Raw genomic sequence first — 26,332 nt, forward strand, 5'->3', positions numbered from 1 at the left:
TTGCTATTCTCCCTTTCCCTTGAGCTGTGAATCTATTTCCTTTCTAATGGGAGCAAAGAATACGTTCTTATTAAGTATCCTCTGCTTGATGTAGAAGGTGAATCCCCTGGGGCTCTCAACTTGGAAGCATGGGTCCCCTAGCTGTGTCTGATATTGCTTCCACTTTCTTGTCATGGGCTCCTCACTTACATCTTCCTTACGTAACCTCCTTTGGCCAACTCTTCCATTCCTACGCCAATGGTATTAGATTGGAGGCCCAAGATATTTTTCATTATCATGCCCTTTGCGTTCCTTCCCTCCCTTCTGACATTACATTTCTTTGAAGGATTGGACCTCTCTTTCTCTTCTTATTAGAGTTATGACAGCATGGTTGTCTAGCTGTACTTCCCCTTTAAAAAATTCACCACCACCTCAATCAGTTTATTTGCCAATTACTTTGAAGGTTTTCCAATAATTTTCTTTTAGACTCAGCAATGCTATGTTTATTTCTGTTTCTTTGAAATGTTAACATCCTCATTTGTAGGATTTTCAATATAATCATTTTCAGACTTTTGACTGAAGATATAAAAATTTATCCCTCATGGAGTTAACTTTCTCTCAACTTACTCTTCTCTCACATCATAATCCTGTTATCTATGAAGTAAAAACTTTATATAAGCTTTTGAGAAAATTATGGCTACAAACTCGCTTTTGAAAATAAAAGTACAGTAGAAGTCTGTTATAGCGAGAATTCATAACAGCGAAAAATTTACCCGCTATAACGGATTGTCGTTATATCCGATTTTTTGTAAGTCAGGAAAATTCCTACACATATTAAAATCAGTACGAAACAGCAATCAGATTGTTCAAAACTTGCATTTTCGCGGATAATATCCAAACTACGGCTTACTTGTCTGTTATTTTTCAAAATCTAATACGTGAAAGTGTGTGTTTAATTTCATTCTAAAAAATTATAGTACCGTATTTCTCCAAATCCAAGACGGCCCCCACTTTTTCCATCAAAAAATTTAAATAAGACTTAAAAAGTGCTTTGTAATATCATATGAATTCCTTTCTTATGCAGTATGCATTTTAGACTATTTTTAGACACCGAACATTGGCTTTAGTTTTGGCTGTGGCTGCAGAATTATTCTTTGTTTCAGCAGGTGTAATAACCATTAACTTAAAACTGACATCATAATATCGAAGAGAACCCACTGAAAATTTGCCAAGTAATACCTATTCCATGCATCTCTACAATAGGACGATCCATCAGGAAAATATTCTTGCTTACTATAAAAACTGTTACTTTCACTCAGCGTCAGATATAACTGGCTGCCACTACGTCTCACTTGCCGGGTTCGGCGAACTTCAGCAGCTAGCGATGTACAGGCCTAATCGCGGACGATGGAGGTCAACGAACAAGTTTATTGCGCCATGGCAATTCCATCCTTGCATTTTTTGTGCACATACCTCAGAATTTCATCTTCGACTTCTTTAAAGTGTCCAAGTTGTGGACCACTGACTGCATTTTTTCTACAGTACGCATTCTTAAGCTATCTTTGTCTTCACCCTAAGGCAGAGTATTGGCTTTAGTTAGGCCTATGCCGTATTTTCTTGTGGCTGCACAATTATTCTACATTTCAGAATGTTTAATAACCATTAACTTAAAATTGGCATCATAATATCGACAAGAAGCCGTTGAAAATTTGCCGGCAATACCTGTTCCACGTATCTTTACAATACGACGATCCATCACGAAAATATTCCTGCTATCTATAAAACTTAATTTTACTAAGCATCAGATACAGTAGATGCATTATAACTCTGCTACTGAGCAGCCGTGGCCTTTCTATGAATTCGAAGGCTCGCATTTTTTGATGCCATTCTGCAGTTTTGAGAAATGATTGTGTAGAGGGTAATAGAATATCATTCTCTCTTCACTATTTCCCAAGATCCAGTGACATTACACATAGGCACTGTACAACCGGTCGCCGCGGCTAACGTTGTATAGTAAAGAGACAGTAGTTTATTGTCAACAACTTTTGTGTGTGCGCGCATAGAGGTGAAAAGAAGCAGCGTGGTTACTGCGGTAGTTGCCAGTGGTGTTCATTACTGTTAGGCCGCAAATGCAAGACGACCCTTGATTTTTCACATGGGATTCTGAGAAAAAAATTGATGTCTTGGATTCGGAGAAATACGGTATCACTTCAGAGGCTTCTCTCGACAAATATTTCAGTTTTCTTCTTCAAACGGTGTCACCCAACCTAACTATATACGTGTCATGAAAACATATTTCAAACGCATGTAGAGAAATATAAACTATCCTCCGAAATCGGTGATGTACTCTGCCATATCGTGAGATGCATCACATTCTTACTTAATTTCAGTATATTACATTAAAATTAAGAGACCGTTTACTTCAGCCTTTATTTTTAATGCGTTAACAACTGCTATCGGCCACATTTATTACGAAAATGTGTTATCTTCTTTCATTTCAAATTTTCTTCAGAGAATAGCAATCGATGGACATTACTAATCGACTCCAACATTGCCTTCGAATGACGACGAGAGAACTTGCAAATCCATACAGACAGGGCAAGTTGGCTCTGCGGTTAGGAGCGCGCAACTGTGAGCTTGCATCTGGGAGATAGTTGGTTCGAATCCCACTGTCGGCAGCCCTGAAGATGGTTTTCCGTGGTTTCCCATTTTCACACCAGGCTACTGCTGGGGCTGTACATTAATTAAGACCTATCTGTGTCGGTGCGACGTAAAATCACTAGAAAAAAATTCACATAGCGAGAAAACTATACCATACCGACGATGATCGATCGCATTTTGTGGCAAACATTTCAGTTTTCTTATTCAAACAGCATCACCTAACCTAACTTAACCGTACTATATTTATCGTGAATATATATTTCTAGCGCCAGGAGAGAAATACCCTTCTCGCTATAAATTTACATGATAATAGCCTTTCTGAAATTTAACAGACGCAAGAAAATATAAACTAACCACTGAAACCAATTATGCACGCTGCCATATCTTGAGGTGTATTCCATCCTTACTTAATTGCAGTATTTAGTATTAAAATTAAGCGATCGTTTACTCCTTTATTTTTAACGAGTTAACAACTGTTGCAAGTAACTAGGGCCCGGATGTTTATGCAGTAATAGGTTAGAATGCAAACTTACTGAAGCGAGTAACAAGTAGAGTCTACCTGCACGACGGTTATGCTATGAGGTTTGCATAAACATTACGGTTTCGGCCCATTAGAACCCCCTAGAATTTATGTTACTCCCACTACATTACGTTAGAGCGGGCTAGTCAACATTTCCTACTAAGAAAGTTATTTAGTAACAAAATTATTTAGTAGGAAATGTCAACTAGCCCGCTCTAACGTAATGTAGTGGGAGTAACATAAATTCTAGGGGTTCTAATTGGCCGAACACCTAATGTTTATGCAAACCTCATAGCATTACCGTCATGCAGGTAGACTCAACTTATTACTTGCTTCAGTAAGTTTGCATTCTAACCTATTACTGCATAAACATCCGGGTCCTAACTAACCTCATATTTTAATCCGTATTGAAAGTCTGTTTAGTTACAACAAACAATGTTTTATTATAAACCACCTATTCAATATATCAAAATGTTATTACATTTAGAGTTTCCTCATCAATATGAAGTTATATGCAGGACATATTTCGCTCCTTTATAGAGCATCATCAGCCAATCTAGAATCTCAAGGGTTGGTTTATGTTCATAACTAATGACTTAAAAACTATTTTTACATTTTACAATCTTAAACTTATTTTACTAAAATATCATTGAAGGCAGAATCATTGGTAACGTGCCTTATTAACAAGGGCTTAATAGTGGAAAAGTTGATAAAAATTCATTCATTTAAAATTATGGTAGACTAAGTTTGCTCTTAGTTTTGCCTCCTTAAAACAACAGTCACCACCATCATTGCCATTTGTGTGCATTAGTTATTTTCCTAGTTTGCAGGAGATTTTTCCTGACATTTATCTCTTCACATTTAATTCCAGGAACATTGTACAATAAATGAAAAATCAGAACAATTCCCTGAAACAATGACTCACACATGAACATCAAGGAAGTCGGTAAGGAGCAAATTAGTTTTGATGTCCAAGATGGCATACTTACTTGGTAAGTGTGCTCTGGGACTCAAATGCATCCTCAACAAGGGTTGTCTTCAGTAGGGTCCTCGATGACTACCCTACCTGCTGTCCTACTAACAAGGATGTGAATTAATGACTTTCCATTCTTCTAATTGGCTCATCCCAATCCATGCAAATAGCATCCATCAAAAGGCATGGCATGTTATTACCTTTCTCTGTAGGTGAACTCAATGTTGTTACGATGCTAGAGAGTGAATTGCTAAGATTCATGTTGCTAGACACACTCAACATGGAAGGGTACTGCACTAGTTCCATTTCACCTTCTTCTACTGGCAGACATGTCTCCACCATGGCTTCCAAACAGTTTACGAAAAGCTCAGCATTCTCTGCAGTGCAGTTGCACTAGAAGAAAAATATTAACCAAGTCTTATATATGCTGAGTTAGGAATTAACAATTACAAAATTAATAGTAACTAGTAATTTTGTGTCTATCAGTGTCATCAGTGATTCGAGGGATCACAATCATTGCAATAAAAACAAATCACAAACTTTATCACTGTGTGCACAGAATCATGATTTGTAAATTGTTCTTCCATTTGAACTCTCAGTAAGTAGTCCTAAAAACATCTCCATGCATTGACCAAATGAAAGTCACAAAAATATAGGCCTTTAGTGCAGGACCAATCAACCTAAAGCAGTAATACAAATTAAAATGTAAGGAAACCACTCTGTAACTTGCCTTGGTGAAAGGACCAGCAAACCGCCATAATCCTCCAAAGCCACAACTCTGGAGATAGTGCAGTTGTTGTTGACTAGTGTCTTCACAAGCAATCATATTCTGTATAATACTCTGCACAGCACTGAGTATCACTTGGTCATGGCATACGGAGAGAACATTGTTGATCTTGGCGTCAAGCAAACTGTGACTGTAAGAGAACGGAACTGTAAATTTGTCATGTTAATAAGGTATTCAAGTTCTGAAGGTTTATTAGTTTAAACAATACATTTTGCATACATCAGACTTAAGATTTTCATTAAGATCCATTTTACGACTATATCTAACTTTAGGCATTGTAGTGAATATGGCTGCTTGTGTTTGACAATATACATATAAATACACTTATTCCTTCTGCAAGGATCCTACTTAAAGACATCAAGACTGTATACCAATTCATTCTTAAATCCAAAGTAGTCCATGCTTAAACACTAGGTGACTTCAACTTATCCTTTCCAATTACCTTTTCAAACAATCTTACTCCTAGTCCCTATGCCTATACTTATACATGACAGAGAACACATCATCTTACAACTTGACATCTCACTGTACTCTTCCTCCTCTCATACTTATGAAAAAGCAGCACTGAAATATTCATTGTTATTAGCATCCTACTATACAACATGTTTACCTAACACATCCTTGCCTAGATACACCCCTTGCAAATAAGTATGCTATGTTTCCTACATTCAACCACTGTTTTAAAATTTTTGTTCCCTTGTTTGCTGAAGATTAGTATAATTACTGCTTTTGTTCAATTACAGACAACCTTATACAATCTCAAAGCAATTCCACCACTGCTTTATTATTATACTCCACTACTTCTGAAAGCTTCCTCGGTGGATCAGGAGTAGAGTGTCTGACTCACGATTCCAAATTTGTGGGTTTGATTCTGGCTGAAGAGCAATCAAAATATCTTGGCACTCCATGTCATTATTGTTGGCACGTTAACACTTTCGACAATATGCCCATACGGTATACGGGCACACTGCTTTCCTGGTTGTGGACGGCACCCATATACCATACCAGTGTGATTTTTGCATGTTTATAGGCAGTTACACGTATCCCATATGGTTCCTGTCCCTTGCTTGGAGGTAGTAGTTTATTTAGTGTCCACTAGAATGCAGCAGTTATCAGGAAGTTCAAACTGAAACTATAAAAAGGGTAGTTTCTCCTTGCCGTGACCTCTATCGAAGCACTCAATGGATGAGAACTGCATACTTGATTATCTGAGAGTTCTAAGTCATAATTTCAGCTTATGAATAGTCGAATGTATTAATTTTGTTTCAGAATAATAAACATATTTAATGACCTTTCTTTAAGACGTTCAGGAAATACCATTCACTTAAAGAATTCAGGAAAAATAATATTCAGGGTGATGCAGATAGGAATTTTGTATTTGGGGAAAAACTGCCGTTCAGAAAAATAGCATTCGGTGTGGTCAGTTGAGGGATTTATCATTTGGGAAAATGACAGGAACCAAATTTGGCCTCTTGTGTCCTCAAGAGATGGCAAACTTGACAGAGATGACGATTTAACTAAATGAAATTTGAGTTGTAATGTTAGATATACCGTACTGAATTAATTCAACAACATTATTCTTACTTACATGACAGGAAATACCCTGGGGAAGACAACCGATGCTTCTGCTAAATATTGGTATAATATTCGTGTTTCATTCTCATCAGTGGTATACTTGACTAGAGTGGCTAACACAGTTAATACAAGTGCCTGAGTTGAGAAATCTGTAAGCACTTCAGGATCCAGCAAGATGTTGTTCTCATTGGACACCGACACACGAGCACTGCGATTCTGAATATATAACAAGAATCCATATTATTTACCAGTGTAATGATTGAAAACAGATATACACTATCACCATTCTTGTATGCATGAAAGTATTTAAAGTATCAAGAATATATCACTTTTAAAATATGAATCAGAAATTAGTTCAATAAAAAAATTATAAAATGTACAGGACATATCAATTTAATACTAATTTAATACAATTTAATACATCTCAGAATAATCAAAACTTCATGTAACCATTTCATTCTAAATACTTCTGAAAAAATTAAGCTTCACACAGTTAAATTTAAAAGATATAATTGATACAAGAAACAAAATGCACTGAAGTGCTGCAGATGTAAAAATCTGATTCAATTACAATTAAAATTCAAGACTGTTTCATCATGCCAATAACTTCATGGTATTTAATATTACATCATAAATCCTGTGTAATATCATAAATAATCATAAATGCAGGATTAGTATTTTCCATTCATGCAAATCATGCAACATGTATCATGCTCTTCATGCTATTAGGACCCCATAACAAACATAATATAGAATAAGTAGCCTTATAACAAATATAATTTTTGACTGATCTCTCCATATGGCTGAAGAAAGCTCACTTTTACATGCATTTGCATTATGGCAGGTGGCAATCAGAATGACATAATTTAGTTTGCACATTTATATTCATGTCAGATTCATAAAGAACATCAAAATGTATTTATTCAATCTCCAAGAGACATCATCATATACTTCATAAGCAACCCACACTTTAAAAAAGGTTGAGTTAAAGTTTGGCACACTGTATTAAGTAGCGTAACATCATCAGAGATGCCACGAGAAACAGAAAATAACTTGCTGAATTAGTTATATTTGTACCACCTCTTGCCTGGAAGGCATTAGTTGACAGGCAGGTGATGCACAGGTGAATCACAACCTAGTGAACATCATGGCTTGAATATTCATATAATAATAATTTATCAAGCCAACAAATATCTATAACATAACAGCACTCTTCTGTATGTAACTGTAAATGAAGTTTAATGATTCTGACAGAGCTCACAATGTATAGGAAGACTTTAGCAGGAAACTGTAATAAAATGGATTTCAATCTAATAAAGTTTCCTTAACTGATATCTGAAATCATTTACCAGATACACTTCCAAAATATTAAAATAATATGAAAGTAAAATATAATTTGAAAATAAAATTTAATTTTGTTATACACTCTTTAGTTTTAAACCATTATTATCAAGAACTTCAACAATTCTATTCCATAGACAAATGTATACAAATTGAACCTCAAGGGTAAAAGCCTATTTAAGAGAATTCTGCTGTAGGTTATAATGGTACATTTTAAGCAACCCAAAGCAACTAGCACACATGAAGTAACATTTCTGTTAACTTTCAACTTATAATAAGGCAGACATTTATATATTAACGAATTTACTGAGCAAGTGGCTGTGCCATCAGGATTGCGTAGCTGCGAGCTTGCATTCTGTAAATAGTGAGTTCCTACTCCATCATCGCAATAAGACTCTATGCAACGCAAAGCAAATTGTAAAAAAAATGCCCTTAACCAGTCACTTTTCAAATAATATCCCCAAGTAGAAACAAAATCACCAGGCAGTTAGGTGTGCGGTTAGGGGCGCGCAGCCGTGAGCTTGAATCCGCGAGATAGTGGCTTTTTGAACCCCACTGTCGGCAGCACTAAAGATGGTTTTCCGTGGTTTCCCATTTTCACACCAGGCAAATGCTGGGGCTGTACCTCGATTACGGCCATGACTACTTGCTTCCCACTCCTACGCCTTTCCTATCCCATTATCACCATAAGACATATCTGTGTGTGTGTGTGATGTACAGGAAATTGTAAAACTAATAAAAACAGAAACACAATCTGTTAAATTACTTGGCTAACTTCATACCATAGTTGATTACCAGTTTGTCAGCCGTCTAGGTTGCATGCTGACCATGCCTATCAAACTAATTGGACCACTGAAAAAAGGTGAAGAAAACTTGAGGGGATTAATGAAAAGAGTATTATTATATTTTACACAGTTTTCCAGAAAAAACATTGTTTGATAGGTGTTATTTTCAGACTGACTATATATTTATTGTTTCATCCATGAAACATCAAACAAACTATTATTTTATCACTGGAAGGTAAAGTGATACAGGCTTGTTAAGATTTTGCAGCATATTTTTTTTTTGCTAGTTGCTTTACGTCGCACCGACACAGATAGGTCTTATGGCGACGATGGGACAGGAAAGGGCTAGGAGTGGGAAGGAAGCGGCCGTGGCCTTAATTAAGGTATAGCCCAGGCATTTGCCTGGTGTGAAAATGGGAAACCACGGAAAACCATTTTCAGGGCTGCCGACAGTGGGATTCGAACCTACTATCTCTCGAATACTGGATACTGGCCGCACTTAAGCGACTGCAGCTATCGAGCTCGGTTTTGCAGCATAAAAGATCTTAGATGGTTAAACGATATGCCCTGATATGAAAATCAATTTTTGTCTTTGATGTACTGCCTTTGTGCAATTCTATGTACAGTATATATAATGTGGATATCACACCACTTTTAATACTTACAGCACTGAAAGTAATATATTTAGCATTATATCTTAAAGGTTTTTCTTTTTGTTGCTGTTTTTATGTTGCACCGACACACACAAATCTTATGGCGGTTTTTATTTACTAGCTGATGTACCCGTGCTTCACTACGGAATTCTACACTGTATACAGAATTCTCGTAAGTAGTGTACACATTGTGAATAAGATTGCATTAAATTGCATAGCTCTTAATATTACCCCATAAACGCGACGAGTCACCAAACTTCTTTTCTCATGTGAAGACTGCCTACTATCAGTCACAATCAAGTTAGGGAGTTTTCATTATGTTAGTAGGCACACTTGTCTACTGGCAGTCAGAAGTGAGTTGGGCATTTTTCATTCTAATGGCAGACGCTCATTCTCCTCCTGCCTTTTTACATCCTCAGAAGACTGTCTTTGTGGTTTTCCTACCTGAAGTCAACAAAGGACATTACAATGACATCAGTAGGAAGGTCGTGATTAAAATCAATGCAGGCTGCAAACAGCTGTGAACACTCCTCTCCCATTATTTCATTAAGTGTGCACACTGCCCATTGCAATCAGTGCGTCATCATAGGGATTGAATACCTGGAATACTATGATGAAACAATGTGTTATATACCATTAATTTTCAGCAAATTTATGAACCAGGGGAGTGTCATGCTAAAGAAGAGTGTTATCTAACTCCCCCAGCTACTTCCCACCAATATTCAAGCAGGAAGTTATACACAGAACGCAGTAGTAACCCCACCTATCGGAGATGAGAGGCAGCAGAAGATACAAAGCACATCACAACAAACAATGGTTAAGGTAATGTTATTGTTGACCAATATTATGAGCTTTCGATATTGTAGGCCTTCACAGTTTTCTTCCGACTCTGTGATATTAGGGCATCAAATATAAAGCGAGGCCTTCTTTCTTTCGAAGTGTCAGACACTTTCCATTTTTCCTCTCTGATTATTGTTATATAGGGGATGGTTGCCTACTTGTATTTCCTCTTAAAACAATAATCACTACCACCACCAGTCTTATCATAGTCAGTACGGTAAAACAAATATGACACAAATGATCGGAAATTGTACTCTCTATGACTTATGTTATGTAGTATTTTTTGGTAGGACCATTAACATAGGTAATTAAAAATTAAAATTTTAGGTGCCTCCCACTAAACTACCATTTCAATCAGGGTGGATAACATTATTTATAGTGTAGACTGTAGCTCCTTATTTCCCAAATATACATACTGATTTTCATTAAATTCCCATCAGTCGTTTTCTCGTGATGCACGTACGTATGTACGCACATACAGACATAAATACAGGCAGACAGAAATTACAAATTAAAAAGTGCATTTTCTGCTTACTGTGGACACGATCAATACAGAAATACCATTCTTTTTTAAATGCTGAGTAATGCTGAGCAAATTTTATATATAAAGATTTATCTATCATATGAATTTTTGTGCCAGGAGTGTCCGAGGACATGTTCGACTAGCCTAGTGAAGGTCTTTCTATTTTGATGCCCATGAACATCCTGCTTGGGAGAGAGTGAAATATGGTGTTGACACATAGCCTGTTCCTCTCAAATAACACCAAGGGGATTGTTCAAGGCTTAATGTGTCCATCTGAAAGATCAATCACCATCAACTGCATCATATGCCCTCACTCCATATGAATACAAGAGAAGAGGTTTCGGAATTGAATCCAGGCTTTTGGCACGCAATGCAGTGATTAGAAATTGTATACCACCACCTCTCTTTCCCTGCTGGCCAACATTCTGATGGTCAGTTTTTACCCCCACCTATGGAACTCAAACCGGCTAACTAGGGTGTCAGATCATATAGACTTGATGCCTTAATGATCGTGGCCACAACGTGGGCTCTTATGGTGATGATGGGATAGGAAAGGTCTGAGACTGAGACAGTGGCCTTAATTAATGTAGAGCCCCAGCATTTTCCTGCTGTTAAAATTGGAAACCACATAAAACAATCTCCAGGTTTGCTGATGGAGGGGTTCGAACACATCATTATCTTAAATGTGCTGACATCTCAAAATTACTTTTTATCTTACCGGTAGTTTACTTCTGCTTTCATTTTGCATTCAGTAATGTCATCTGCAGCTTCATCATCCTAAATTGCCAAGGCGATTTCCTCCTGAGAGTTGATTCATCTGGGTTGGTGCACGAGATGAATTTCTCATGGAATTCCTCAAGACCTTGAATTGTTGAATTTATAGAGGGGAATGTTGACACCACAGCAGAGCAAAGACTGGTATTAAACTCCGAGCTAGGAAATGAAGTTGGTGATTTGGTCATAAAAATCTGCCTCTGCTTGATGTTTTGTTGTTTTGTTGATCTGATTTCTGACTCCCGAAATGTCCTGCTGTACTGGAAACCTTTAAGTCACTTTCATCTGGCATAGATTCCAATACAGCACTCTACCTGCACATACATAAATTATTTCCTTGAAAGGTGGGGGGGGGGGGGGAAGTGTGTGCACATGCGTCAGTTTTTAATATTGTTGATAAAGTTGAGCCTTACAATATTTACTACAGTTCCACATTCAAGTACTATCTGAACATTTAGCCATTTCACTAGGGCAGGATAGCTTCTGGTGCTACAATTGGATATAGAGCAATGCATTTAAGTATATACATTTATATATATAATCTCCGCTAAAATTCCTGAGGCCGGTGACCCCATAGCCAAACCATCTTGTTGATATATGCATTTATCAAACGTGAAGTACTGTTCACTACTAATTTTAAGACTGTCATGAAATCTTGGATCTCTAATTTGCTTAGGCCACTATGTGTGTTTAGGTTATATACAGACTCCTTAGAACATACGGCGATTAATAACAATAACATTTTTTGTAATGTACTGTTTCGGTCTAGGTATGTCAACGAGACTTTGGTTATCCTAGACGAAAGAACAGCAAATGCAACTACCACCATTAACAACTAGAGTTATGAATTTCATGTTGTTGGTCCGTATTGAACTGAGATAACATATAAATTATGCACAGGAGAGTTTTCCACCTATTTAATACTAAGTTGTATTTACAATGTTATTTACATTACATGGGACTAGTTTCAACCCTACTCGGGGTCATCATCAGCCATATAAAACATACACAGTATTTGGCAAAATCCTAAAACATGTTTCTAAGCAGTAAGAATCTTATGAATATATAATTTACAATATAAAGTGTGGTTGAATTAGGCAAGGGCTATGGCGCTCAAAATGTTGCAAATGAAAATGAAAAATTACGTGTGACGTAGGTGAGTAATAATTAATACAAATACATTAAACATGCTAAAAAGTCTGGAATAAAAGTACAAATGAGGTGCTCTGTGTTGTTAAAAATTTTTGGTATGATTATAGACTCATGGAATTCAGTAGGTCCTGGTAATACATAACGGTTGTGGACCGAGTGCTATGGTACTAAGAATGAACACAATGTAAAATGACACATATATAAAAATATATTAGTATGTACAATGTCTGAGTAACAAAATGTGTACTTGATACTCTCTAGAAGAAGAGTCGACTATACACTGTATCAGCTTAAGCGGAGAATTTGTCACTTGGTGTATTAAGTAACCAAGCCATGTTGATGGGCTGCATGGTTGATTGTTGGAGTTGTGCAGAATGTGAAGTATTTTAATTCTTGTTGAGAAGAAAGTAGACACAGCGCATGATGATATTAATTGGTGGAATTCTCAGTTCATAGCGAAAAACAAATTGGACGTCGCGCTGCGGTGTGTGTAGCTTAGCTGATAATTTCATATGGCTGATAGTGCCAAGTGCCAAATTCTCCGCTTAAGTTGATACAGTGTATAGTCGACTCTTCTTCTAGAGAGTATCAACTACACATTTTGTTACTCAGACATTGTACATACTAGTATATTTTTATATATGTGTCAGTTTACATTGTGTTCAATCTTAGTACCATAGCACTTGGTCCACAACCGTTATGTATTACGAGGACCTACTGAATTCCATGAGTCTATAATCATACCAAAACCTCCTGCAGGTACTGCCACCTTGACGAAGGCAATATGGCATTGCCGGGTGTTTTTGGAGGCTTGCGTGCTCAAATGACCCTTAGAGCTATGCCAGCGGGAGCTACGGTTTCTGGTAGGGCCACCCAAGCTGGACAGGTCTATGGCGATGGGCCAGACAAAGAGCAGTACCCTGGTCCTCCAGGTTGGGGGTTAGGTGTGGGGTCAACAACCCTACCCCGGAAAAAAAAAAAACTCTTGTTACGGAACCAAAGGACAAAGGAAACTGGACGGATGTAATGGATAAATGATCCTGGCAACGGAAACGGCATATGAATTGGTATTTCGAGACATGGAATGTGAGAACACTGAATAAACCTGGAGGATTATTGAACCTGAAGAATGAAATGAAGAAGTATAATGTGATGGTGGTAGCAATACAAGAGGTAAAATGGAATGGAAGTGGAGTACTTGCAATTGGGACACACACCTTGCTCTATAGCTGTGGAAACAAAGGATACGGAGGTACAGGGTTCCTTGTTGATAATGTATATAAGAGAGTAATATTGAACTTTAAGGCTGTTAATGACAGAATTGTGTTCTACGAGTAAAAGCCCGCTTCTTCAATATATCTTTCATATGTATAAGTATATGCACCAACAGAAGATGCAGAGTCAGCAGAGAAGGATATCTTTTATGAACAACTGGAACAAAAATTAGTACTAGTGTCAAAACATGATGTTAAAGTGGTTATGGGGGACTTTAATGCCCAAGTGGAAAGAGAAATTGCTTACAGGAAAACAGCTGGTAAAGAGAGTTTGCATGAGGGTTCGAATGATAATGATATAAGGTTGATTGATTTTGCTTATTAAAAGCACATGGATGCAACGGAAGAATATAAGGAGAGTAACATGGTGCTCCCCTGATGGGATCACAAACAGCCAAATTGATCATGTGCTTTTACAGGGTGTCCGAGAAGTCCCCGTACCCGTAGTTTCACGTTTCATATTATTATTTTGTTATATTATGGCACGGACAATTGAGTTTGTATAATTGAGAATTCAATAGTTGTTTTATTGGTATTAGTTTCCCTGCTGCTAGTGTTGTTGTCAGCCTCATTTCAGTTGTTAAGTCATGGCGGACGTGAGCGGGCACAGCTACACTGTTGAGGAGCGATTAGTGGCGTGTGTGTGGGTGCACGAACGAGCACATATGGGGCAAACAATGACAGTGATAATGAGTGCATTTAGAGATTGCTTTGTCAAACCCCCACCTCGTAAAGCTACTCTGCTTGATTGGGAGAAACGTGCGTTTGCTTCAGGCAGTGTCAAAGACAGGTCGCATAGTGGATGTAAGAAGACGCGGGAAGAAACGTGTACCGCCGTCGCTCAATCAATTGAGCAGTCTCCATTGAAATCCATTCGCAAAAGAGCAGCTGAACTTCAAGTACCACAGTCAACAATGCATGACACATTAAAACAGATTTGAAAATGAAAGGATTTAGGCCGATGCATGTGAATGAATTATCTGACAATGACATGGAGCAACGAGTTGCAGCCTGCCGTGCTTTGTTGGAACAATTCCCAACTGCCGTGTCTCGCTCAAGAGTGTTATTTTCTGATGAATGTGCGATATATCGCAGTTCACATAGCAGGAATGTGGTTTTCTGGTCTAAGGAAAATCCTCATTATGTGCAAGAGTTGGAAAGGAACCCTCTCATGTTATGGTATGAGCCGGGATATCATCACGTCACTTGTGCGGACCATATTTTTTTGATGGGTATGTGAATGGAAAATCCTATTTGCATATGTTACAACCTTGGTTAATACCTCAGCTTCAAGACAAGGGAATCATGGGTCGTGTGTGGTTACAGCATGATGGGGGTTCAGCACATTTTGCTATTCAGGTGCGCGAGTTCCTTGATGAACATAATTCAAGGCCGCTGGATTCCATTGTGGAGATTTATCTCCCGTATGCAGTTATCAGACTGTGCCTCTTAAATATGCTTCTGATAAGTTCACCTGCGTACACCCCAGCGTCAGTCGGTAGGGTCTGACACATCCCACTCTGACGAGTCTAGTGTCAGACCTAAGACGAAACGCTGGTTAATAGAGCAAACGCCTGAAAAGCCTTACATCTGATATGTTATTGGCCGTGGCTCACCAACATCTCCAGCCCCGTTGAAATGGCCACCACGAAGCCTGGACCTTACCATGCCAGACAACTCATTATGGGGAATAATCAAGTCCCATGTGGCTCAAGGTCGGTACACGACTAATGAAAAATTGCGCCGAAGTGTGGAGGAAGCCTTTCGTTCCATAACTCCTGAGATGCTCCGCAAGATGTCAATGAGGACTTGGAGATGGATGGATGGATGGATGGATGGATGGATGGATGGATGGATGGATGGATGGATGGATGGATGGATGGATGGATGGATGGATGGATGGATGGATGGATGGATGGACAGAACTCTGTGTAAAGCATGATGATGCTCATACAGATTCCCTGGATTCATAGTTTTTATATGTAAGTACTCAACTATAATATGAAACGTATGAAACTAGGAGTACGGGGACTTCTCGGACACCCTGTAGATAGACGGCATGCTTCAGATATCTTGGAAGTGGATAGCTGTCGAGGTGCAGATGGAGATAGTGATCATTAACTGGTAAGAGTCAAATACAGACAAAGGATAGCCAACTACAGAGAGATTAAGAGAGTTGTTATACCCAGGTTTGATGATGCTAAGTTAAGAAAGGATGAAAATATAGCACTCCAATATGCAACAGTTTTGACAAATAGCCTCAATGAAATGGAAGATTGGACAGGAGAGAGTATTGAAGTAAGATGGCAAATGGTTCAAGGTATAATATCCAAGACGTCTGAAACTGTTTTGGGCAAAAAGAAACAATTGAGGATTCAGCACTGGTTTAATGAAGACTGTGGGAAGAAGATTGAAGAAAGGAACGAGGCAAGAAGGAAAATGTTACAGAGAAGAACAAGAACTACTGTAGAAGAATACAGAGAAGAGAAAGGAAACAGACAAGGAATGTAGGAAGAAAAAGAGAGAACTTGAGAAACAGTGGATTGAAGAATTAGAAGAGAGAAAGACTGCTCAGGAAACTAGACAGTTTTATATAAGGGTAAAAGATATAAAGCAAGGATTTCAACCTAGAGCAGTTTTCTGTAAAGACAAGGAAATCTGATTGGAGGTAAAGATCAGATGTTAGACAGATGGGTGGAATATTTTAGTGAACTGCTGAATAAGGAGTCAGGATTTGAAGGTGAGGTCGAAGGTGTGCAGACAGAAGGGAGTGGGCAGGAACAAAGTAGAGAAGCGGTGGACCTGGAATCAATCAAGGAACCTACATTGCAAGAAGTTAAAGATGGAATCAATGCTCTTAAAAGCATTAAGGCGCCAGGAGAAGACAACTTTACTGCAGAAATGATAAAATATGGAGTGAGAAACTAAAAAAGTGGTTGCATGAAATTATGGTAGAGATATGGCAAAAGGAGAAAATGCCAGAACAGTGGAATATAGCAATACTCTGCCTTATACATAAGAAACATGATAAAGCAGACTGTGGGAATTATACAGGAACAGCACTGCTATGTATTGCTTATAAAATCTTAGCAAAAATCATAGCTGGAAGGCTGAGACCATATGTTGAAGAATATCTAGGAGATTACCAGTGCGGCTTCAGAATTAACAGATCTACTACGGACCAGATTTTTACTATCAGACAGATCCTTGAAAAATGTTACGAGTATAACATTGATGTTCATCAGCTGTTCATCGATTTTAAACAAGCATATGATAGTATCAGAAGGGATCAGTTATTTTTTTTTTGCTAGGGGCTTTACGTCGCACCGACACAGATAGGTCTTATGGCGACGATGGTACTTTATCTAAGGCTTTTGAAGTTAACCAAGGATTACGACAGGGTGATGTAATCTCCACCCTTCTGTTTAACATTGCTTTGGAGAGGATAATGCGTATAGTACAAGGGAGCAACCCGGGTGGAACATTGTTTAATCGAGTGACACAAGACCTTGCATATGCAGATGATATTGATTTGCTATCCAGGAGGAAACTGGATCTGGAAGAGAAGTTGAGAAAACTAGAAAAATATGGGGCTGAGACAGGACTGATGATTAATCAGTCAAAAACTAAGTACATGCTAATGTCTAGGAAAAAGTTTAATGAAGCAGAAAAATATGTGAATTTAAATGCAAAAGAATATGAATGCTGCAAAAGCTTTAAATATCTAGGGTCAATGGTAGCTGAAAATAATGATATGAAGGAAGAAATACATGGTAGGATAACAGCTGGTAATAGGTGTTACTTTGCCTTAGGCAAGGTATTTAAAGCAAGGAGTCTTAAAAGGAATCTGAATCTGACTGTTTATCGCACGGTAGTGAGACCTGTGGTGATGTATGGTGCAAAAACTTGGACTATGACTCAAGCTGATGAGGAGTTGCTACGGAGATGGGAAAGGAAGATACTTAGGAAAGTCTATGGACCAATAAGAGATGGTAGACTCTGGCGAATCAGAAATAATAAGGAAATCAGAGAGCTGTATAATAAACCAGATATAGTAGCAGAATTAAAGATTAGCAGACTGTGCTGGTTGGGACATGTAGAAAGAATGACACAGAACAGGACAGTAAAGAAAGTCTTTGATGGGAAACCAGAAGGACGTCCTATGAGAGGAAGACCGAGGATCAGATGATTGGACAGCGTGGAAGAGGATTTGAGATGGATGGGAGTTAAAACATGGAGAACCAGAGCAGTCAACAGAGAAGAGTGGGTGGAGATTGTCCAGGAGGCCAAGGCCCTACAGGGGCTGTAGCGCCAATGAGAAAGAAAAAAGAAAAATCATACCAAAATTTTCTAACAACAAAGAGCGCCTCATTTGTACTTTTATTCCAGACTTTTTAGCATGTTTAGTGTACTTGTATTAATTATTAATTATTACTCACCTGCGTCACACGTAATATTTCATTTTCATTTGCAACATTTTGAGTGCCATAGCCCTTGCCTAATTCAACCACACTTCATATTGTATATTATATATTCATAAGATTCTTACTGCTTAGAAACATGTTTTGAGATTTCACCAAATATTGTGTATAATACCAATATAAATGGTCCGTTATTGGATATTGTAAATTTTCCAGCTAACTCATTCCTGGTTGCCAGTGTTTCACCCTCGTGTGCTAGGTTGGGCTCATCAGTTGGTACTTAGCACACCCACCACGACGCATGGCTAGTGCATACCGTGGAGGCCACTGCGTAGGCTTCTTGAAGCTACCAGCAGTGCCAATGCACTATGAGAGACTTTGTCTCTTTACCAAAAATTGATGCCTGCTTGGCCATCAGATGATATAGATGTCAATTCCCATAGGGAACCTGAAATATTTGTCCCGAATAAGTAAATTTATAATACCAATATAAATGGTCTGTTATTGGACATTATCAATTTTCCAGCTAATTCATTCCTGCTTGCCAGCGTTTCGCTCTTGTGTGCTAAGTTGGCACTTGAGTGCATTGGCACTGCCGGTAGCTTCAAGTAGCCTACGCAATGGCCTCCATGGTATGCACTAGCCATGCGTCTTGATGGATGTGCTAATTACCAACTGATGAGCCCAATTTAGCACACGAGGGCGAAACTCTGGCAACCAGGAATGAGTTAGCTGGAAAATTTATAATGTCCAATAACGGACCATTTATATTGGTATTATAAAATTACTCATTTGGGACAAATATTTCAGGTTCCCTATGGGAATCAACATCTGTATCATCTGATGGCCAAGCAGGCATCAATTTTTGGTAAAGAGACAAAGTCTCTCATAGTACATTGGCACTGCCAGTGGCTTCAAGTAGCCTACCTAGTGGCCTCCACGGTATGCACTAGCCATGCGTCTTGGTGGATGTGGTAAGTACCAGCTGATGAGCCCAACTTAGCACACGAGGGCAAAACGCTGGCAACCAGGAATGAGTTAGCTTGAAAATTTATAACGTCCAATAACAGACTATTTATATTGGTATTATAAATTTACTCATTCGGGACAAATATTTCAGGTTCCCTATGGGAATCAAGATATTATCAAATATTGTGTATGTTTAATATGGCTGATGATGACCCCGAGTAGGACTGAAACTAGTCCCACGTAATGTAAATAACATTGTAAATACAACTTAGTATTGAATAGGTGGAAAACTCTCCTGTGCATAACTTATATGTCACCCTTAACAACCTAAACAGTATTGATCCCCATAAAAAATTCACTCTGGAGTCTAAATCTAATAAATCAACAAACTTTTTAGATCTTACGATAAACAGACTACCTTCCTCACTAGAATACAAAATCTATAGAAAACCAACGCAAACGGCAACAACTATCAGAAAGGACTCTATTCATCAGTATGCACATAAGTGCGCCACCTATTACAATATGGTAGACCGAACATTAAAAATACCGCTATCTAAAGGAAACCTAGAGAAAGAATTGAATACCATTCGCTTCATTGCCAAATACAATGGATACAGCTCCTCATTCATAGAACGAATCAGTAACAAATGCAAGCATCGACCAAAGTCAACATTAACAAAAGAAAGACCTAACCCCACGCTATATTCCACCTTCACCTTTAACGAAAACATATACAGTATAGTCAATGTCTTCTTGAAACACAACACCAAAATTTCATACAGAACTAACAATAGAAATATGGAAATAGTGCATAACTCCAAGTCAAAAAACAAAACCGTCATCTTTGAAAAGTCAAGCGTATATCGCTTTAAATGCAATAACTGTTTTCCTTCATATATTGGACATATCGGAAGAAGCTTTAAAATTAGATATATGGAGCACATCAATGCCATCAAGTACTACAGGTTTTTGGCAATTGGCCAACATATTCATGACTCAAAAAAAAGTTTCAGGACTTAAAATTTCTTAAGAATATAAACAAAGGCCCCATACTCGACGTTACAGAAAATCGTTTTATTCATTTGGACCAATTTTTCAACCCCAACTTAAACATTAATGTAATTTCTGAAAACCTAACACCCTTTTTGACTTTTTAATCAAAGTCTTTAAAAGCATTAAGTTCACAAATAAGCGATCGATCTTTTATGCTTTGCACAATACTCTCTCGCGCTGACCCGCCTTAAACACTGCCCCCTTACCCCTCGTCCTTCCCCTTCCCACACACCTCGGTTATCCATGCCCACACATGCTCAGTCCATATCTCCTCTCCATACAACAAACAACAAAGCACGCTGAACAAAGTGAGTCCCATATTTCTTTACACACGGCCACGAATTTTTCTTGCCTCATCTAAGTAATTTACTCATCTAATTAGTTCTCTTTCTTCGTTTTAGGCTTCACTATCCACAATGAATTGAGACAACCTTAGTCCAAGTATAACCATATTCAATCCATCATTTATTACATGCCAGTTATAAACAACCATTAGAATACCTGTTAATCACATAGACAACTGGATTTTGATCTACACCTCTACCAACATCAACATTTTAATAAGCACATCAAGATTTTAAACTCACATATTATCAACTCAACACTGAATGTGTGACATCATTAACAGTTTTATAATCACAAGTGACTATAACACTTGCAATGCGTTGTGAAACATCACCATATATTTTACTTATTTCTCATTTTAAAGTGTGAAATTGTTGTTATATATATTTTATATCATATTGTATGTACATTGTCAACTGTAACATAATATGTTACTCGCTCATTTTGAAATTTTAGGCTGAAGATGGCACTCTTACGTGTCGAAACTGGTACCATAAATAAATAACATGGTGTAAACTAATATCTACATATTTGATGTATTGAATAGGTGGAACCTTTATTCAAATTTTAATATTGTAATCTCAGTTCAATACGCATCAAAATGGGTATGGTGATACAAATGAAGACGGAGAGAAACTGTTGGACTTTTGTATCAGAAATTACCTGATAATAAAGAACACTTGGCTTATGAAGAGGAATAGAACAGCCGATATAGTTGGGATGGACAGTACGGATCACTCATCAATTTTATAACAACAGACCGAGAATGGGGAAGATACGTCATGAATACGAAGATAATCCCCAGTGAAAGTACGGAAGGTGATCATAGATTATTGATTGTGGAATTAAAACAAATAAGAAAATCTCTAAAATTGTATTGAAGAGGAAACCAAAGATCAGTATTTGGGAATTGGAGGAGGAGGATAAAAGAATGGCATTCCAAGATTGTATAAAAAAGGAAGTTGCCTAACACAGAAATACGAAGTGGAGAAGAAAAGTGGGACAATTTAAGACAGACATTTGTGGAAGCAGCAGTTGAGGTATGCGGGAAAACAAAAGCAAATGTTAAGGGAAACGAGACAAGGTGGTGGATAGACAAAATAAAAAAAAGAATAAAAGAAAGGAACAAGGTGAAGCAAAAAAAAAAAAACTGTATCAGAGGTATGAGAGTAAGATAGAAAGGTTACCTGTGGAATACGAAAGACTGAAACTACAAGTAAAGAGGGAGAGTTTAACAACAAAATTGAGCAAGATAGTCGAGGAAATCAGAAACTATCATAGAGAGTAATAAAATTGAAAAGAATAAATCAAGAAAAAATCAAGGCATTATTAGAGAGGGAAGATGGATCCATAGCACATGACGAAAAGGGGCTTCAGAAAGTGATGGCAAAGTATTTTGAAAAACTTTATAATGAGGATGACTGCTTGGAGGAAGAAGGAGATAAGAAAATGGAAATAATAGATGGAGAAAAAGAAGAGAACCCGATAACATGGTTGGAACTTGAAAGGGCAGTGAAAGCAATGACCAAAGGTAAAGCAAATGGAAAAGATGAATTCAATGCTGATATGATTAAGGCAAGAGGAGGCATTGGGCTACAGTGGCTATACAGAGCCCTCAATGCCATATGGAAGGATGAAAGGATACCTGAAGATTGGCAACAAGGAAGTATTGCACCACTATTCAAAAAAGGAAAAACGGAAGAAATGTGGAAATTATAGAGGGGTATCACATGGGCCCATGGGCTAAAAATAATGGAGAAAATCATAGACAAAAGACTGAGGGATATAATAGAAACACAGTTGGAGGAAGAACAATATGGCTTTAGACCAAATACATCAACAATACACTTGAAATTTACAGTGCAAACGATAATGGAAAAACATCTGGAAAAAAACAAGGAAATCATATTCATATTTTTGGATTTGGAAAAAGCTTATGATACAGTTAAGAGAAAACATGTATGGGAATGCCTACAGAAAAGAAATGTACCAAAATCATTAATTAACAAGATAAAAATGTTGTATCATGAGAGTAAAAGCAGTGTACAAGTGGGGAGTGGTGATTAAAACATTTTATACAAAAAAAGGTCTCAAGCAAGAAAGTGCACTGTCCCCATTATTGTTTATTATATTGATGGATGAAATCATAAAATGTGTAAAACAGAGCATCAGTAGTGATGAAGTGAATGCTTCGGTATTTGCAGATGATGTGGTGATTTGGGGAACGGGAGAAAAGTACAAAGGAGACTGGACATTTGGAAAGAAAATCTGAAGGAATATGGAATGGTAATTGGTAAAAAGAAAACTATAGTCATGCACTGTGGAAAAGAGAAAAAGAGAAGCCAAGTGAACATAGATGGAGAACGGTCAGAGAATGTAGAACAGTTTACATATCTGGGTAGCATTATTAATGGAAGTAATGAAATTTTTTTTTTTTTTGCTAAGGGCTTTACGTCGCACCGACACAGATAGGTCTTATGGCGACGATGGGATAGGAAAGACCTAGGAGTTGGAAGGAAGCGGCCGTGGCCTTAATTAAGGTACAGCCCCAGCATTTGCCTGGTGTGAAAATGGGAAACCACGGAAAACCATCTTCAGGGCTGCCGATAGTGGGATTCGAACCTACTATCTCCCGGATGCAAGCTCACAGCCGCGCGCCTCTGCGCGCACGGCCAACTCGCCCGGTAGTAATGAAATCAACCCTGAAATTAATAACAGACTAAGTAAAGGTACAACATTTTATCATCAAGTCAGAGAGCTTTTATGGGATGAAAAAGCACCCAAGAGAACAAATTTAACATTATATAAACAGTATTTCATGCCAATTGTAACATACAGACTAGAAATGCTGGTAACTAATAAGACACAAGGCAGTAAGATCCACTATCGGCAGCCCTGAAGATGGTTTTCCGTGGTTTCCCATTTTCACACCAGGCAAATGCTGGGGCTGTACCTTAATTAAGGCCACGGCCGCTTCCTTCCAACTCCTAGGCCTTTCCTATCCCATCGTCGCCATAAGATCTATCTGTGTCGGTGCGACGTAAAGCCTCTAGCAAAAAAAAAAAAAAAAAAAAAATTAAGAACATCGGTTAAAAAGACAAGAAGAGGTATAATTCAAGATATTAAAATCAGAGAAGAACTAAATACAGAGAACTGTTAGTCCAGAAGAAACAGAAAGCAAGACCGAGATGGCTCGGACATGTAAAAAGAATGGGAAAGGAACGGGTTAGCAAGAAAGGAATTGGAAAGAGAAGTTAGGGGTCAGAGACCAGTTGGAAGAGCGAGAAGAAGGTGGATGGATCAGATTTGGAAGAACATTAGAGAAGCTGGATTGAATGTGGTGAAAGTAATGGAGCAGGAAAAGTGGAAGGACAGAAAGAAGTAGAGGAGGCTTGTTAACCACACCCGGGCGACTGGAGTGGGATATTGATGATGATGACGATGACAGAAGAATGCTTCAAATATCCTAGGCAGAGAGGAAGACCAATGATTCAACTTGTTAAAAGAAGAAGGTAAAAAAACATTTTTAACCACCATCAAAGAGCAAAAAATCAAGTACATAGGGCATATCATGAGAGGTGAATGATATAAACTTCTCCAATTCATAATCAAGGGGGAAATTAAAGGAAATTGATCTGTGGGAAGAGGGAGAAATTCCTGGCTTAAAGACTTGCACTGCTAGTATGGACAAACTTCTATTGGAATCTTACGAGCTGCTGTTTCACAGGTTATCATAATCAATTGGATCGCCAACTTTCATAGGGAGACAGTGTCCTAAGAAGATGAAACAACAAGCTGAATGAACTACAGATGCAGTGCCACTTGGAGAAATGAAAGCAGTTTGAATAGCATTTTCAAGCATGGTGTTGGTGGATGCACACTGTACATTTTTACTAAGTTAAAGTTCTTTTAATGAATATCAAGTTTGTAAATAATGGCATAAATTATATTCCAAATTAGTTTGATCACTTGTGGCTAAAATATTATTCACGGAAAAGATGCTTTTGATTTTAAGTAAGAAATAAAGCAATTTAAGGACGAAGTACTCATTAGAGATCCTCAAAAAACAATATAATTTGTCACAACTTTTATGATCTTAGAGAAATTTACTCCTTACTGTAAGCATAGATGTTAGCTAAATGTTCCAAAATGACTTGTCTCTTGCCAGGCTGAGTAACTCAGGTGGTTAAGGCGCTGGCTTTCTGAGCCCAAGTTCGCAAGTTTGATCCTGTTTCACTCCGGTCATATATATATATATATATTTTTTTGCTAGGGGCTTTACGTCGCACTGACACAGATAGGTCTTATGGCGACGATGGGATAGGATAGGCCTAGGAGTTGGAAGGAAGCGGCCGTGGCCTTAATTAAGGTACAGCCCCAGCATTTGCCTGGTGTGAAAATGGGAAACCACGGAAAACCATCTTCAGGCCTGCCGACAGTGGGATTCGAACCCTCTATCTCCCGGATGCAAGCTCACAGCCGCACGCCTCTACGCTCACGGCCAACTCGCCCGGTCCGGTCATATTTGAAGGTGTTCAAATACGTCAGCCCATGTTGGTAACATTATGGGCACGTAAGAGAACTCTCACGGAACAAAATCCTGGCACCTCAGCATCTCCAAAAACCGTAAAAGTAGTTAGTGGGATGTAAAACTAATAACATTATTATGTCTCTTTGCAATGATGTAATGTAGCAATAAGAAAGACAGAACAAGAACAGTATTAACTCATCCAAGAACTTTGGTTGTTCATTTCCTTGCCTTTCCCAACTTTAACGCTTTCTTCCTTTCTTTTTTGTCAGGATTAAGGGTTTCAGTGTTAAATACTAACACTTAAAACTCCATGAAATTACCGTTAATAACTATGATTAGCACTCTGAATAGTTCAATAAAGAAATAAAGTATAAGCTGACTAGCAGAAATACTAAGAGGACGAATATTTAATGTGTGAAGCAAGATTTTTATACAAGAAAATATACACAACATTATTTTTTCTTCAAAAAGTCATTCATTTTTACTGGGGTTAAGACAGCTGTGCACAACAAGCTGACTTGCTTATCACTGATTGCTTTTAAGAATATCTAAATCTTTATTCTTGCAGAAGGATGGTAAAATGGCAGTAATACTGCAAATGATAACCTCAACCCCTGGATGTAACACAATAACATAACCGTACAATAAACCATAAAAATTTATGATAAACTGTCAGAAAAGTGAACAAATGATTAAGTGCAATACATTCTTCAGATCACATATTCTACAAGAGTGTGTGTAAAAAATATAGTTTTCAACCTAAAATATAATAATGTTTTTCTGGGTAGTATTAGTTGAACTGCAGATCATTTAAAACCATTACCATAAACATTAAATCATTCGGGCTAATTTTGCATTATGCTGTCAACTTTTATAACAACAAAGATTATCTTTAACATTATTTAGTTCTTCTTCTGTGATGGAACTGTGTTGTTGTTTTATACATCTTACGTACAGTTTGCCAACGTTTGGAATACGTTGCAGTAAGAATACTGCTGTCACTACTGTCATGGCGACTGATGTACTCCTGCTCGATCCAAGGAAATCAGTCTCCCCAGGCAGCTAAAATCGACTACGAAAGGGGTTGATGTGCCCTGCCTTAAACAGCCTCCTCTCTTTCTGGCTACTGTTGTAAGCCCTGGCAGGCCATCTTAAACACATGGAATGTATGTC

The 26,332-nt window shown here is 37.9% G+C and overlaps 1 protein-coding gene across 1 annotated transcript in view; it reads right to left on the minus strand.

Moving 5' to 3' along the window:
• Positions 1-26,332, minus strand: part of Nf1 (neurofibromin 1) — a 666,749-nt gene that overhangs the window by 19,439 nt on the left and 620,978 nt on the right. Inside the window, exons 50-52 of the mRNA XM_068225031.1 lie at positions 6,509-6,711; positions 4,864-5,050; positions 4,334-4,526 (exon numbers count right to left, since the gene is read on the minus strand). Of these exons, the coding sequence (XP_068081132.1) occupies positions 4,334-4,526; positions 4,864-5,050; positions 6,509-6,711 (583 nt within the window). The remainder of the gene's footprint in view (positions 1-4,333; positions 4,527-4,863; positions 5,051-6,508; positions 6,712-26,332) is intronic.

The sequence above is a fragment of the Anabrus simplex genome, chromosome 1 (genome assembly GCF_040414725.1).
Source record: "Anabrus simplex isolate iqAnaSimp1 chromosome 1, ASM4041472v1, whole genome shotgun sequence".
Classification (NCBI taxonomy): Eukaryota; Metazoa; Arthropoda; class Insecta; order Orthoptera; family Tettigoniidae; genus Anabrus; species Anabrus simplex.